Source organism: Lingula anatina, chromosome 5, assembly GCF_051362555.1.
Source record: "Lingula anatina isolate TDL-2025a chromosome 5, LinAna3.0, whole genome shotgun sequence".
Classification (NCBI taxonomy): domain Eukaryota; kingdom Metazoa; phylum Brachiopoda; class Lingulata; order Lingulida; family Lingulidae; genus Lingula; species Lingula anatina.
In genome coordinates, this window is record NC_141771.1 from 14,512,729 (window position 1) to 14,529,070 (window position 16,342).

General features: G+C 35.8%; 1 protein-coding gene across 2 annotated transcripts; it reads left to right on the forward strand.

The window, feature by feature from the left end:
- The first annotated feature begins 3,321 nt into the window (after positions 1-3,321).
- Positions 3,322-12,856, forward strand: LOC106153130 (sodium/potassium/calcium exchanger 5). Of its 2 annotated transcripts, none has more exons than XM_087013784.1 (10): positions 3,322-3,625; positions 5,776-5,958; positions 6,260-6,343; positions 7,120-7,226; positions 8,884-8,984; positions 9,578-9,668; positions 9,800-9,971; positions 10,660-10,878; positions 11,731-11,832; positions 12,064-12,856. In XM_087013784.1, exons 1-10 carry the CDS (start codon positions 3,409-3,411, stop codon positions 12,390-12,392), a joined length of 1,605 nt encoding a protein of 534 aa, XP_086869910.1. In that variant the 5' UTR covers positions 3,322-3,408; the 3' UTR covers positions 12,393-12,856. The 2 variants fall into 2 exon arrangements, with proteins under 2 accessions (XP_086869910.1, XP_086869911.1); XM_087013785.1 differs by lacking the exon at positions 7,120-7,226 and adding an exon at positions 8,208-8,311.
- The last annotated feature ends 3,486 nt before the right edge of the window (positions 12,857-16,342 follow it).

The following is a 16,342-nucleotide window of genomic DNA, read 5'->3' on the forward strand; positions in this document are numbered from 1 at the left end:
GACGAATATATCTCATGAATCTTATATAGTGTTGTTGTTGTCTGCTTTTCCCGCGGTTTTAAGTAGGTCACCAGTGACTTTGCAATGTCAGAGAGAGCTCCGTCAGTTAAAATCTCTTAAGAGATTTTAACAAAAAACCGTACGTTTAGGAAAAAAACCCTGGATTAACTTTGAATGCAGGAATGAGGTCGTTGGCCATTGGTAAGTACGGGAAAATTGCCGTTTTTTTCAGGAAAATCCAATTTTTGGCCAAAACGAAGAGTTATTATGACTTTAATCAATTAAAATTTGTCCGTATATATGTCGTCTTCTTGAGAAGATAATATTCTATCCTTTTTCAAACGAGGCAAAAATTAAAAAAGTCATATGTATTTAAAGGTAACAGGATCATATAGTGTTTAACACATGAAAAGTCATGTTGTCGTCAGTGGCATGACGGCTTGTTAAAGTCATAATAACTCTTCGTTTTGGCCAAAAATTGGATTTTCCTGAAAAAAACGGCAATTTTCCCGTACTTACCAATGGCCAACGACCCCATTCCTGCATTCAAAGTTAATCCAGGGTTTTTTTCCTAAACGTACGGTTTTTTGTTAAAATCTCTTAAGAGATTTTAACTGACGGAGCTCTCTCTGACATTGCAAAGTCACTGGTGACCTACTTAAAACCGCGGGAAAAGCAGACAACAACAACACTATGTAAGATTCATGAGATATATTCGTCTTTTTGTTAAAAATGCATTTATATCCGCAATGTGTGCCATTCTGGGCTTTTCGTTATCCGACGCACTGTACAAAAACTCGCAACTTACGTCTGCGTCTGCACCAATGCGTTTGGCGCCATGTTATTTTGGTCTCGAATGAACGCGAGAATCCGCGTGACACCATTACGTCATTAGCAACGAATGCACTTGTCGACCGGAAAAAAGGCATCGTAAGCCCTATTGACAAGCACAGATTTTAGTTTTCCTACAATAACGGCCGTTTTAGTGGTATAATACAATAGAATATATTTCCATGCGTTTTTTACAATGTATTTCATGCGGATTTTTGAATCTCAAAGGAAGAGTTATTATTGCTTTAAGATCAAGGGTTTTATTAATGATAAATTGATGTTCTAGTGTGATAACACTACTGGTAAACAGGTAGGCCTACTGAACTTATTGAATACTAGTACATCATATTTAGGACAACTTTAACAAAATCACGTGGAAAAATTAAACTGCCGGCATCATAGAAAAAATATTTTCTCTGACTTTTGTTCATAGCAAAACGTAGTAGGGTAAATTGCCAATTAATATCATACGTGTACTGTATGTTTACTGAAATACGTATCTAAACCTTACACTTTAAATAACCCTTTTAAATTCTTAGGTTTGTGTGCGTTCGTGTGTGTGTGTGACACCCAATTTACAAAGCAACAAAATTGACGATTTGCGCATAAGCAAGTTAGATTGTAAATAAAACAACAGAAAAGGAGTTTGTGCTCTAAAAGTGTATTGTTGTGTTTTGCGCCTGTCAGTTTAATTTATTTATTTAACGTCATCTTGCATTAAACTGCCCGCCCATTTGCCACTTCCAATTAGGCCTAACTATAAGGCTCTATTCCCATAGATTTTAGATCGATCTATCCCCGCGGGGAGTCTCACTAGATTACTTTCAGATAATCTGACTTAAATGTCCGTCCCGCCTACTACAAGCTGGAAGGGGGTAATTAACTTTCGTGTCCGCCCGGCTGACAGCTATTTAGCGTGAACCCCCAGGGAGTTAGGTCGATCTAAAGTAGGTCGATCTAATCTATGGAAATGGGGTGTAAGTTACGGTTAATTGGAAGTGGCAAATGGGCTCACCGTTAAATGCATGCTGACCGTTAATTAATATTGATAGGTCTAAGGGAGCTTTTTGCATTCAAGTGTCCCCAGACGAGCGTGCTTTCCTTTCAATTTCAATTAACGCTACAAACGGGAGCTTTTCCGCCGCCGTGCTCGTCCTTTTAGGGCCCCCGTTACCGCTATAAATACATACGGTATTTCCTAGTAACAGATGATAGATAAAGGAGATAGAGAAGAGTAGAGCGTGAGGAAATAAGATAATGTATACAGTTGAGTCAGTGTGTAGAAGCAGTAGAGAGTTTGTTAAGTCAGCACTGCAGAGTAGTAACAGTGTTGGGACTTTCAAATAGAAGTTTGATCAATAAACCTTATAGTTTTATTTTAACTGGAGGCGTCGTACGTTTGTTTAACATCGACCCATCGCCTTTGGAGAAAAAGAAAAGAACGCGACAGTATATTTTTATTGAAATAATATTAAGGTTAGTTTTTTCACATAAAAGAAATTTCACATAAAAGGTATTTTGACAAGTTTAGTTTTCAATGTACTAGTGTACTTGGTATCTACATATTGTATACCCCTTAAAAACGAGAAGCACACAAACCCCGGTAGAATTTTATTTGCGCCGAGAAACTACGTATCGAGTTTGTATTTCTTCTATCCAAATATGCTCATGAATAAACTTCATTCAAAACTGTTTTTTTAAGGGGAAGCAAAATAGTTATTTCGTGATTAAAACACAATTTAGTAAATACTAGTACATGCAGTACAATTTATACGTTTTTGTTTTACCCTTTTATGATTGTTTTAAAGTTGGGGCGTACACTTATATATAAAATAAATATGAAATGAAATAAAACTTTGAAAATGCCCAAACTCAAATGTCGCCACTCTTCATTCTTTTTAATGTTAAAAATCCGTTTTATACAATGCGTTTCTCCTTTTCAGTGGCGGATTTGGGGGGTGTCAGGTGGGGTCCTGACCCCCACCCCCCACCCCTTTCGATTTCTGAAAAAAATCACACCAATGGTGCCCTATTGAAATTAGAATTTTGTACATGAATCATAGTTCTAAACCGTACCAAATGACATCGTTCACCCTCTAAAATACCAATTTTTTCGGGGCCATGATTCAGCGGGGCCCGAACTTCACGCCAAGGGGTGTGTGCACGTGGGTGGGTGGGTGGGGGTGGGGTGGGGGGGTCGGCTTCGCATCTGCGGACCCCCCCCCCCCCCTTAAATAATCCTGGATTCGCCCCTGATTTTTTAATATTTTTCTTTCGCCCTTAAAATACTAAATAAATCAATAAATACCGGGTATCTAACTAGTTAGGCCTATAATGCACCTACTTAAACTTACCTTCAATATTTTAGGATATAGCATCGTTTTGAAATCAAGGGAAAAATTAAAGTTTTACCGAAACGCAGAGTAAAGAGAGGGGGGAGGGGGAGTAAACAGCGAACACGTCCATGCACGCGTAACGTGACAGCACGGCAATCTCGTCTTGACCTAGTTTTGCGTTGATATTATCGGCTCTCATACCACATGACAGCAATATGACCTAACTGGGACGGACGGGACCATGGGGAAAGAAGCTCGTACAAGAAATGTTTGGCGACAACGAAGGAAACGTCGAGAAGTTATATTCCTCGTGCTAGCAGGACTGATGCTTTGTGCTACGATCGTGGTACAGATACTAAAGCCAGCTGGACGGAGTGTTGAGGTTTCGGCGGTCGATGGGAGGACGCAACACAATGAAGGAAGTCGCGTTAAGAGAGCTATTGAACTGTCAGCGACAGGTAGACGTTTTGTGTATTATATATACCTGTAGTCATATGAGAGCTTAGAGACAGGTGTTTTGTTGATCGCGTGTGTACTGGTATGTTTGTTGCAAGCGTTTTATGAAATGATTCCGACATGTTTTCAGAGCATTAGAAGCACAGTTCAGTGTTTCTTCTTCTTTTTATAATACATGTATATCTTAACTTTTATAAAATTCATATCATTAAGCATGTTATGTACGGATACGCTATAAGTGCAGAGTGTGTGTAATTTCATCTTTGGGAAAGGGGTGAATCAGATTAATTTTGTTATATAACACCTGTATTATTTATTGATTATTTTATTTAAGCTATTACTTACAATATTATATAAGTTTTATTTCAAAGAATCAAAAGAAATTACCTCTACCTCTCACATCCCTGTGCCCATGCAAGGCAGTTGTTGATTCACATGTACTCTGTAGACAGGGTTCATAATATTACTGCAATCAATATATCCCTGCCCCTTGAATTCAGCTTGTGGCCTTAAAAAGTGCTTAAAATTAATTGCTATAATTAAGACTTGAAAAGGGCTTGTATTTCGCAATTTAGCACTCCTATTGACGATTTTGATATGTACTGCCTGTGCACAGCCAGTAAGTATCAGAATCGTCAATAGGAGTGCTAACGCATGAATTTTCGTGCTAATCACAATTATGTCCTTAAAATGTACTCTGATTTGATCACTTGGCAATTTGTCAAAATATTATTTTAAATCTTGTAGTTTTTAACCTGAATATTAACAATAACTTGCAGAAAGGGAATACTTTTTTTTTTTTTTTAGAAATCACTTACAATTACTTTAAAATTTATTGTTTTCAGGTTTCATCATGAATATGTTAAAATACAAATTTAATATTTGAAATAATGTCTTTCTTTCTTTGTTATGAACACTTATAAATGACAGTAATTTGCGTTCAAAGTCCTTGAAAAGTACTTGAATGAGAGCTTCAAAGTCATTGAAAGTCCTTGAAAGTGTTATTGATGTTGTCGTATGAACCCTGCCATATACAAGTATCAGCACTTAACTTAATTGTCATACTGAACTTCTAGAGTTGATAAAGACGGAGACGATGGGTCAAGGGTATTGGACATTATATACCCAATACACTGACCTCTTCCTTTCACTAAATAAATAAGAAACGGGATGACTAAGATATAAATATCAGAGTCAGTGGCTTTAACATGTACATGTATATTTACATTGTATGTAGCACCTTATGTATAGATTTATCAGCATGTAACACACTTTCTGTAAGAGACTATTAAAAGATTAGGCGGTTTTCTTTTCATGTACGTTCGCCATGGCTCAACTCGACGTGAATGCGGCCTAACTGATCCCATGACTAAGTATGGTCGACCATGCTCAAAAGCAGCGCTGCTTAATCCTCTGATGATCTCCCTGCCATTAAACAGATTAGATATCAGCTCTGATGTTTAATTGCTAGACCCCTACAGCAATGAATTAGCAGGAAGGCCGTCACGGAATTAGATGCTGCTGCTTTTAAGTTAGGTGGCCATATTTAGTCAGCAGATTTGTTAGCCCACCGATGAACATGTTCTGAATACCTCAAATTTCAGGATTCGTGGATGAATCGTAATCAGTTCATGAAATTTGTCAATTCCTGGCCATTCGTGGGATTCGTGGTCTGTGTGAAATAGGGGCATAAGTCACACTGACTCAACAAATCTCATTTCATATGTGTACTTATGTACTTATGGAATCTCTGCAAACATATTTATTCCCAGATATTCCAATCATTATAGATCTTATTTTGGCATCCATATCTAAACTTTCTTTTTGGTTTGTGATCAAAAATGCCATTATTGTCTGCCCTTCTCTGATCAGGAAGATTACATACATATCTTGTCTTTGCCAGTATGCCATCTACATGTATGAGTATTTTGCAATGTTTAATATATTAATGATTTGACTGAGTGTATAAAAATTTCAAAAAAATAATAATAATATCATAATAATACAGAGAGATAAACAAGTATAAATATAAATAACAAGAAAAGAAAAAGGCCCATTATGCTGTTAGATAAGGTGGGATACGCTGGAAATTAAACTATCAAATGTATCACTTTGCAAATTTTATATATATATATTTTTTTAATTCATTCAGAGGAGCCCCAGAATTGCACAAAGCGTTCAGTGGAGGAATTTCCCCCTGATCTCTTCACCCTTGAGCAAAAACAGCGCTATGGCCTCATTTTTCTTCACTGTCTGGGAGCTTTGTACATGTTCAGTGCATTAGCTATTGTCTGTGATGATTATTTTGTGCCTTCTTTAGAACATATCTGTACAAGTAAGTATATTTTTATATTTACGTTTTTTTATTGTTTAGTCTGCTCTTATTTTTTTATGTTTCTAATTATGATCAAACTGATTTTTTATTCCCTTTAATTTGATTCCTAAATATATATGAATAGTATTTTTAAAGTTTTATTTATTTATTTATTTATTTATTTATTTATTTATTTATTTATTTATTTATTATACAGTCATAGTAACTGAAGAAATAAGGAAAAATGTCTTAAGATACTAAACATTTCAAGTAGTTGTATATTATTAACTAATTTAAAAGATACTAAACTCTATATTTCTAGGGCTAGGTCTGTCACCAGATGTCGCCGGGGCAACCTTTATGGCCGCTGGAAGTTCTGCTCCTGAACTAGCCACATCAATAATAGGTAACCTGAGACACTTCTGATGGTGTTATTTTAGTTTTTAAGCTAAATGATTTTTTCACAAAATCTGATGCTGAGAAATTTTTAATATTATAGCACTTGCTCTTCCCATGGTGATGACATATAAACAGTGTTACATTTTGAAGTGAATATTTTGATTCATCCAGTTATATTATACTGAGATAATGAGAACATAAATCTAAAACTGGATCTTGGTTTCAACGTAAAATCTAGTGCAAGATTGAATTTTTTCTTGTTATCTCAGTAGTTTACAGTATTTTGCCACTGCAGTATTCTGCCTTCTCATACAACTCATAAATTTAAACTATTTTGACATAACAAATACATCTAAACATGCATTGGCTTTGTGTGAATATCTATAAATTTTAATTCTTCCAGTGCTAAAATCTGTTTTCGTTGATTTTTTGGGCTATGTTATACTTGCTTTACATATTTTCCATCTGTACAAATCAAATCCATAATCTGTTTTAATTTTTGCAATTAAACATTAGAACCTGCGCTTTGTTATATGCTTACCCAACCATATTAGTCTCAACCTTTGTTGTTGTGTACACTCCTTTATAGTTATTTTTTCAAGTCAAAGCTTATTCAGTTGTGAATGTGGCTTAATTTATGAATAGATTTTTGAGTCAAAGCTTCTCCATTTGTGATCACAGTTTCATAGTTACTTTTTAATTAATTAATTAATTAATTAATTAATTAATTGTAGTTATAGCTTGCCTTGATGTGGATGCAGCTTTTTAGTATGATTATTGCAGGTGTAATGGTATCAAAGAGTGATGTTGGTCTAGGAACAGTGGTAGGCTCTGCCGTGTTCAACATTCTCGTGATCGTAGGCATTTGCTCAGTGCTAACTGATTGGAAGGTGCTTAAATTGTAGAAATATTTGTTTTTATGTGTTCATGCTTTTGCGCAGGTGTTATTTCATTTTTTTTTTTTTTTGTGTGTGTATGTGCACTAATCAGTGGTAAAGGCAAAAGAGCCACTCTTCTAGCCCCAAAACAAAGTTGTTTTTGACAATAGATAGTATAAAAGTATTACCAGTAAATCATTTTGGAATGAATTTTGAAAGAGCTAGAGCTGGGACTGGGCATATACTAAAAAGATCGAAAAATGCAATTGAAATCAATTTTATTTGCTCCCTTTGCCTTAATTACTACTTATACTGCATGCTACAGCATTGATTAACCATCTAATTTGCTAACATTCCTTGCACAAAGTTATTACTTGCAAAATTAGTGTGATATTTTAATGATTAACCCATGGTCTGTGGCAATTGACCAGTAGATTAGGAATCAGGTAATAAAAAATTGAATTTTTTCCAATCAGTAAGTCTGATCAAAATTTCAAATTTGTGAGATTTTTAATGTCATTTTAGATTATCTTGCCACTGCGGACTTCATCCTTGACTATGTGGATCAAATCTTATAACTTCAGACAGAAAGTCTTGTTGTGATCAGAAATCAATTTTTTAAAGACTATCTTTTATCACATTTCAGGCTATTTAATGTGAATCCCATTTGACCCCATTCCCATAAACACTACCAGTCAAGGTGGAATGCCCAACTCTGGGAGGACTCTTGCTAAGTGCAATCAGCTTAACTGAATAACATGCCTCCTCTTGTTTTCAACATACACATATAATTTATTTACCTACTTTTCTGTAATTACTTAATGTCTGGAGGAGGGATGTCTTTCAGTTAAGCTCATTGCAGTTAGTGATATTTTCTGCAGAGTTGGGTCAATCCACAAGATCGATTGTATTTATGGGAATGGGGCCTTGGGTTCTCTTTTCACTGCAGTGCTGCCCCCTGACTTCCTGCATGTTATTGGTTTGTTTCTATAGGTGTATTTATTGCACAGAGTGACGTCGGTCTTGGAACCATTGTGGGAAGTGCAGTCTTCAACATACTCATCATTGTTGCTATGTGTTCCCTTTTTGCTGGCATGGTATTAACTTTTTTTTATACCGATATACAGTACATGTAGATCGCACATATAACACATTTATTGGAACTGGTCATTTTTGCCCCTTAAATGCAAAGACAACCTGTTATATGCAAACACTGTTCACTAAATCACATTCAGCTTAAGCAGCTCTGATGTCTGGCACGCCTACTGAAGTTGTTAGGAGGTAAATTAACTATTGTTTAACAGCTTCATGCCAGGCATCTAAGCTACTTAATCTGAATGCAATTTTATGAGAATCCCTTCTGAGATGTGTTGATCCTGCTAGATTGATCTAGGTTTGGGAATGGGGTCTAAGTCTTCTTTTAAAGTTAAAATCAGAAGTACTCCGGTTATATAAAATATTGTGTATGTTTATCACAAGAAATATTTATCTCATGGTCCAGGCCAGTTTTCATATGGAAGAGGGATATAATTCTGTATTAACCATGAACTGAAGAAGACCAAAATTTTAGTGTGAATGTTTAGACCAGTTTTTGGAGTAAATTTCTTTTGTTTTATAAAATTATTTTCTTTTTTCAGCTGATCCAATTTTCTATTTATTCTTTCCTAAGGTGATTCCGCTCACTTGGTGGCCTCTGTTTAGAGATTGTTCCTATTATGCATTGTCTGTTATAGTATTAACAGTAGTGATACAAGATGGGGAAGTTCACTGGTGAGTGCAAGAAATAAATTAATTTTAAAAAAATAAATAAATGATCATTATTGAAAACAAAAGGATGATATAATACATGATTTTGTTCTGAAACAATCTGATGATAGGTCAGCTTGATTCTAAATATCATGTCAAATGGCTAACGATATTCATTTTTAAATTGAAATGGTTAATTGAAAAATAAGTCACAATTTTCACCACATTTGTTGCGTTTGAAAAACTTTACATAAGTCATATTCTACTTGTCCCATTTCATTTAAAAACGAGGCAGTTAATGCTAACATGCATTTGCCACAACCAAGCACAATTTGAGGCCATCAGGCTTTCACCACTAATGCAATGAAATGTTCCCATGAGACTATCTTGTTGATATGAAACCACAGTGACCTTTTTCTAATATGTCAAAGAGCTACAAACCAAAATGCTTCACAGGTTTTAAATTTAAAAAAAGTGACCAATAATTTCATTTCAATTTTATATAATTCTGTCAAGATGGTCATCCAAATTGAATCTCTTGCTGATGGTAAGGTGCATTATCACCCCCGTTATAACATATTTGTAGCAGTATATTTTTATTTAATTTCATATTTCAGGTATGAAGCACTGATAATGTTTACAATGTACATCCTATATGTGACATTTATGTACTTCAACCCCAGAGTTAGTAGCTGGGCAATTGCAAAGGTAGGTTGTGCATTTCATTTTTTTTTTTTACCACTTATATTCTTTTCCAAGTGGTGTTTCCATCAGAAATCGAAAAAGATGCATATCAAAATCATCATAGTTACTATATTGTTAATATATACTACATTCAGGTTCATGAATTTCAACATAGACGTGGACATTTTCCTGGTAACTTAAAAGGGCACGCAGGAGAAGAATCCGCCCCACTTTTAGGAGAAGATGCAGAAAAATCCAGTGTCAGCTTCAAAAGTGGAGAAACAGAAACCCACTTTGGAGGAGAGAATTCTGCCACAGAAAGTGAAGGTAACAATTTAGCTGGTATTCCCCTGGTACTCCCCCCCCCCCCCCCCCCCCCCCCCCCGTACTCTCACACACACACACACACACACACACACACACACACACACACACAAATAAAAATGCTGCTAAAGTCATGTTTGATCTCTGTCATGGATGATCTTATTATGGCACAGAATATGTTAATTTGTAATACCACATAGAAACCCTAAGGCTGAATTTATCTTATTATTTTTATATTACTTTAAGAACAGTAATGCCCCCATCTTTTCTTATCAATTTTTCCAGTGAATTATTTGGGAAGTTTATGGTGATTTTACTGTATAGAATAGAGCTATAGGGCGACTTTCTTAATTTTGTTCCTACCACTCAGTGGGAATGTTCTCACTTTAAGAATTTATTATTTTAAATAATGCAATATCTATATAAAATTCACAATTTTCCCCATTGGAAATACCAAGTCATTACCATGAAATATTCCATTTGTTGGCAATAAATAAGCAAAGATAACAGTTGTGGAATGGACAGTTTTTTTGCTAATTAAACAGGTAAGGCACATCTTGAAGAGCATGTGTCTGTGTTCAATGATACGTGTGTAGATGTTTTATACCAATTTAAAGATTTGTAGATCATCTTATGCAAAACATAGAATATTTTCTTACCTTAAGAACTTCTTTTTGTTTTATCCACACAGATGACGAGGACTTTGAATCCCCATGGACCATCCCAGAATCGTTTCTAAAACGTTTCTACTGGGTCGCAATGTTGCCTGTGTCGGCCTTGCTCTTCTTGACGGTTCCTGATTCTCGCAGAGCTGGAGTCTGGAAAAGACTTTTTCTGCTCTCGTTCATCATGTCAGTGGTGTGGATATCTGGTTTCTCCTACGTGATGGTGTGGATGGTTGCTATAATGGGTAAATTTTAAGTTATTAAGTGAAATTCAAGTTAATTTTTATTTAAATAAAAGTTTAAAAACTGCATTTATCTTAAGTTTTAACAATTGTTTACAATGTGATAAGGCAAAAAAAGTCATTAAACAATGCAGCAATAGTCAGATATTACAGGGCTCATACCCATTGAAACTATTGGTTTACATCAATTAATCCAGCTCCATATAGAGACTCATACTGAATGCAATAGGTGTAGAATATTACCACACCTCCCCTTGTTTCCAACATACTCCTATAATGTGAAGGCGTGTTAATCTGTTAATTTGATTGTATTGAGTGAGAGCACCTGCAGTATTGGATAAATCTATGTAGACCGATAGTTATACTGGGAATGAGCCCTTAGTTAAAAGACTGCTAAATCTGATGCACATGGAAGAAAATGTTACAATTTATTATTGAAACTTTAAAAGTGCATATATGGATTTAAGAAGCTTTGGAATCTTTAATTCTTTATTTCTTCTACATTGTTTCTATTGTTTGATCTTAGGCTATGTTGAGGATAGAAGTTATGGTGATAGCAGGATCTATCAGCAGGGATTCTTGCTAAGGTGCAGTCAATGAAATCGGCCAACTTGCCTGGCATGCCCCCTTGCAGGGCAACATGAACAATGTCATGGACCCGAAAGTTTTCCCCGACTTTACCCAAGTACTTTGAATTACGATGGAGTGTGACATAAAGCTGATAACATTGACTGCACCTTAGCAAGAATCCTCACTGAGATAGATCGATCCTGCTAGTACGATAACATATATACTGAAAGCAGCCTTAAAAACTGTTGGCTTGCTTAATTAAATGATGAACTTGTCTCCTTATAGGTGACACCTGGAACATACCTGATGCTGTGATGGGGTTGACGATTCTTGCTGCTGGCACAAGTGTACCTGATGCCATGTCCAGTTTGTTTGTGGCTAGAGATGGTGAGTTATTCTTTTATTTAATTATTTATTGCCTTACATATAAATTAGGTAAATACGTGTTTAGTTCCATTTGTCTGTCTGTAAGGAACATTTATGGAAACTGCTTTAGACGGATTTTTTATGAAATTTTCGGAAACTGTTTGGAAGGGACCCAGTACTGTAACTGAGATTTTGGTAGTGCACAAAATTAATCTTTGGTAGATTATTACATACATTCATTGTGCTTTTTAGGTTTTGGGGATATGGCAATCTCAAATTCCGTCGGGAGCAATATCTTCGACATCCTGTTGTGCCTAGGACTACCATGGATGATAGAGTGTTTCCGGATTGGCGCCCCAGTCGACATCAATAGCAAAACCATTGTGTTTACGTCCATTTCCCTATTGGCAACTGTCATATTTCTTCTTGTAGCTGTGGCGGTCAATGGATGGAAATTGAATAAAAAATTTGGTATTATATGTCTGTTTGTATATGTAGTATTTATGTTATTTTCGTGTATGTATGAACTTAATGTATTTGGGGAAATTAACTTTCCCTCATGCCCCAGGAATTTTGTTTAAAACATATTTGTGTTTATATAATTTCTATAAAAATGTGCAATTAATTTGTATTTGTGTCAGTTGGTAGCAAGTGAGGTGTTGAATATATACGTTGACTGTTAGTCCTTTATACAGCAAAGAAATGATGTTCTAGTGAATTTCCCTCATTTTACTTTAATTGTGTAGATGTACCATGTCCAATTATGTTGAAAAAATTACTATTTTTTGTTTTAAGTTTCTAATTTTTGAGTCACTCATTTAACGGGGATGAAGACTGGTGAATTACACTTGTAATGTTAAAATGAAAGTTCAGAATTAATCATTTATAAAACGTAATTTATTCTTTGTTTTGAATTGAATATGTTGTGGTGATAAAGTGAAAATTGTTGAGAATTCCAGGGATTTTTTTCTGCACAATGTTGTATGCATTTTTGAGATTTGTATGTTGTTCTTTTATTAAAAATAGATACTTACATCTTTTCGTAGCATACAGTTCAGACGCTTTTTTTGTTTTAATTACTCTTATCGTGAAATGTTCCATTTGGTAGGGCGTCAAGTTCCCATTTCTTTCTTCACGATTTTTGGAGATATTCCTATTTATTCTTTGATGGTCTTGATGTGTTTTTTGTTTGTCACTTCCATGTGGATTGTAGTAAAATAGTAATAGAGAACGTGTGGGAAAATTGCTTGTGGTACTGTAGTTTTGTCAATGTAAATGTCGTGTACCCTCTCTAAAAGACATTTTGAACTTGACGCCCTGTATTATTATTATTATTATTATTAGCGCAATTATTATAATTCCGTCGTTTAAGTATATATAAGTATTTATTAGTACACAGAAAATGATGTTTTCATATGTGGAAATATACGTTTACACGTTAGTGCCAATTAAATTACGAAAATTAAGAGAGTAACGTGCCAGTGTCAAATTTGAATGTCCGTATAGAAAATTAGGTTGTTATGTAGAATGTTGACAACTACTAGAATGTTTGTAGATTATGTATTCTTATACGACGTGTTTAGGACAGTTATTGAACTGTGGGTAATCAAAAGAGCCTGTATTCCAAATGATTGATTTCTTTTCACACGCGAAATAAAAAGTTGAATAAGACAAAAGACCGAGTGTATGAGAATAAAGCATTTTTTCAACCATCAGCGGATATTGAAAGTGTTATGAATCTCTCATGTAACATTGTCTATCTACAGATTTTTAATCACAGAATCAGCTACATAGTTTGTAGATTGGTATACGAATCTGATAATCGGTACCAGTACCGGTAGAATAAAGTTAAAAGGTAGAATCCATGGGTTTGAAAATCATCCAAGTGCTTATTTTTGCCATCTACAGCTTGTTATAAAACCGTACATACACCTTAAAATCTATTTAAAAAAAAAAAAAAATAGTTCCTTGGGCGTACCTGACGTATTAAAATATTTCCATCGGAGTTTAGGAAGTCGCTGGTTAAAATTACTGGCCAGTTACTTAAAAACTAAATCAACCTTTAGAAATTGCAATTGAAGTTCGAAGCCAAGTGCAGAGAGGGATGGACAAATTATTAGTGAGTGCAAGAAATTTACTTATTTCCATGGGAAAATCCATTTTGGCGGGTAAATCCCATGGAGTTGCCCTTCAAGCTCCCGCGCCACATAAAATGGTATTGTTATTCGTCATTACGCGTCAAAGAGTTGTGGCTAGGTGATCATTTAGGTGTCTCGATGAAAAAAAACATTCATTTTCTACGAAATATCTGCTCTGGATTTACACTATGACGCACACCTTCATTTTTCAAAATGAAAATGTTTCCATTTGTATTGGCTGGGCAGAAGATGCCGACAAACTGCAAAACTCGAGATGGTTTCGTCCTGTTCAGCGACGTCCGTAAGTTTAAATAATAATTATAGTAAAATATTGATAACAACGAGCTTTATTGTCATAATTGAAGAGCCAATTAGAAGTATTTAAAGACCTGCAATTTGATAAACTCGATAAAAAAAATCCAATTTTTGCATTTTCCTACGCTTGACTCTTTTTCCTGAAGTATCTTGGAAAATACGCTTCCAGGAATGCCAGTCAAAACAGACATCGAAATCAAAATCGTTATACTGGTTTTTTGTCTTCCAAATAAAAATTTTATATTGTTTATTTTATTTTTATAATCTGCTATAAAACTTTTGAAGATTTTAAACATATTTTACTAACAACTGTCTTTGCGACGGGAGGGGGGATGGCTTTGCATTTAGTCTGTGATGTAGTTCGTCTTTTTCGAATAGATGCATCTGCCGCACCAACGTTTCCTGGACGTTCAACAACGCAGGCGCGGGTTTTCTCCTAGGTTTGTCCAATAAGTCACTTTTTAGTGCGTGCTGGGGAGTAATATCTTGACACCCTCCACCTTTCCCGCATTCACAACATAAGTTGATCCGCCGACTAGCAGATCCGAGGATCAAATATGGCCGACCCAAGCGCATTCCCCACGGATTATGCATACAGTGACTATTAAGGGATGATGCCACACGCTTTCAAGTGGGTCGGCCATATTTGATCCGTGGATCACCTTGCTCTGAATGCGCCCACTGTGAGTCACAGCCCGTATTATATATATATATATATATATATATATATATATATATATATATATATATATACGCCAGGAATTGTTTTTCATCGTATGCTGAACTTACTATCATTTTGCTTTTCATGCTGCATTTATTAGATGAAAACATATATATGGGCTAAATCTCATTGTAGGGGTTGTTACTTGTAAGTAAATCTTGTCTTTCATTTGGGCGTATGCTCACTCGATTGTTCTGTACAACACAGGAAACATTTCTTCACAGTTTTATCCAACGAATGAAAATTACGATGTATAAGGAAAAGTATGTCATGCCCATGGGCCCAATGTACAATATCTGCTGACATTATACTACTGTACTGTACTGGGGTATGTATTGACTGCACTGCATAGCTAATCAATTCACAAACATGTACATATAGGCATTTAAACTTTAAAATTTCTACACTTACTTGAACTGGTACCTCAACAAAGCTTTGGATCACTACTGTGACCTTCTTCGGTGTGTGCTCCTCTGAGACTGAGCACTTTTCACTAATGTCTCAGTGATAGTGTTGTCCCATATGTGACACAATTGGTGTCCCCACCCCCCATCTCTCTGCAGGCTTCGGGTTGTGGGCACGGATGTACTAGTAGATTGTCTCCCTAACCCCCTTCTTATGCATGATGGGACCTTGTCCAAGAACTTGACTGCCTCTCATGGGATCTGGTACCCCTGTTTCTCTGAATGAATGTGTTTAGGGACCCCTTATGTGGTGAAGCTCTGTCTCTCTGTTGTGAATACCCTCTTATGTTCCATGACCCAAGATTTCAGTGTTCTTTCTGTCTCTCCGATGTAATATCATTGTCCGATCACAATCTTTATCTCCTTTGCACTTAATTAATATGATAAATCGCGCCACTGACATCCTTCTTCTGATCTCGGTCTTGTCTTTAGGGTGATATACTGTAGGATCTGCTTGAGAGTTCTGTGCAGTCTGAAACAAACATTCACAAAATGTGTTTGGCACAGATGCGCTTCAGATGTTCAGCTTTCCCCTTCATATATGGAATCACTATATACCGGCTTTGGATCTTTGGTTTTCCAAGAATGCTAGTCGTCCCTCTTATTCCCTCTCGATGGTGAATGTAATGTTTGGTTCAAAACCACTGATGTGTTCCCAGAATTCCGCCGCCCACATGACTTTCTGTTTGGTATGTGTGTGATCAACGTTCCTTAACCACCAGCCAAGTGGGTGTGGTGCTTTGCAGAGTATCCGGTGAATGTAAAAACGTGAAAAAATTAGGGCCCCTGCTATCTGTACTAATGATAAGCGAGGCTGAAAAATGGGGAGGAGGGGGAATGATGACACCTGCGCCTATAATAATACATGTGACTGAAAAAAAAAACAATGAGAA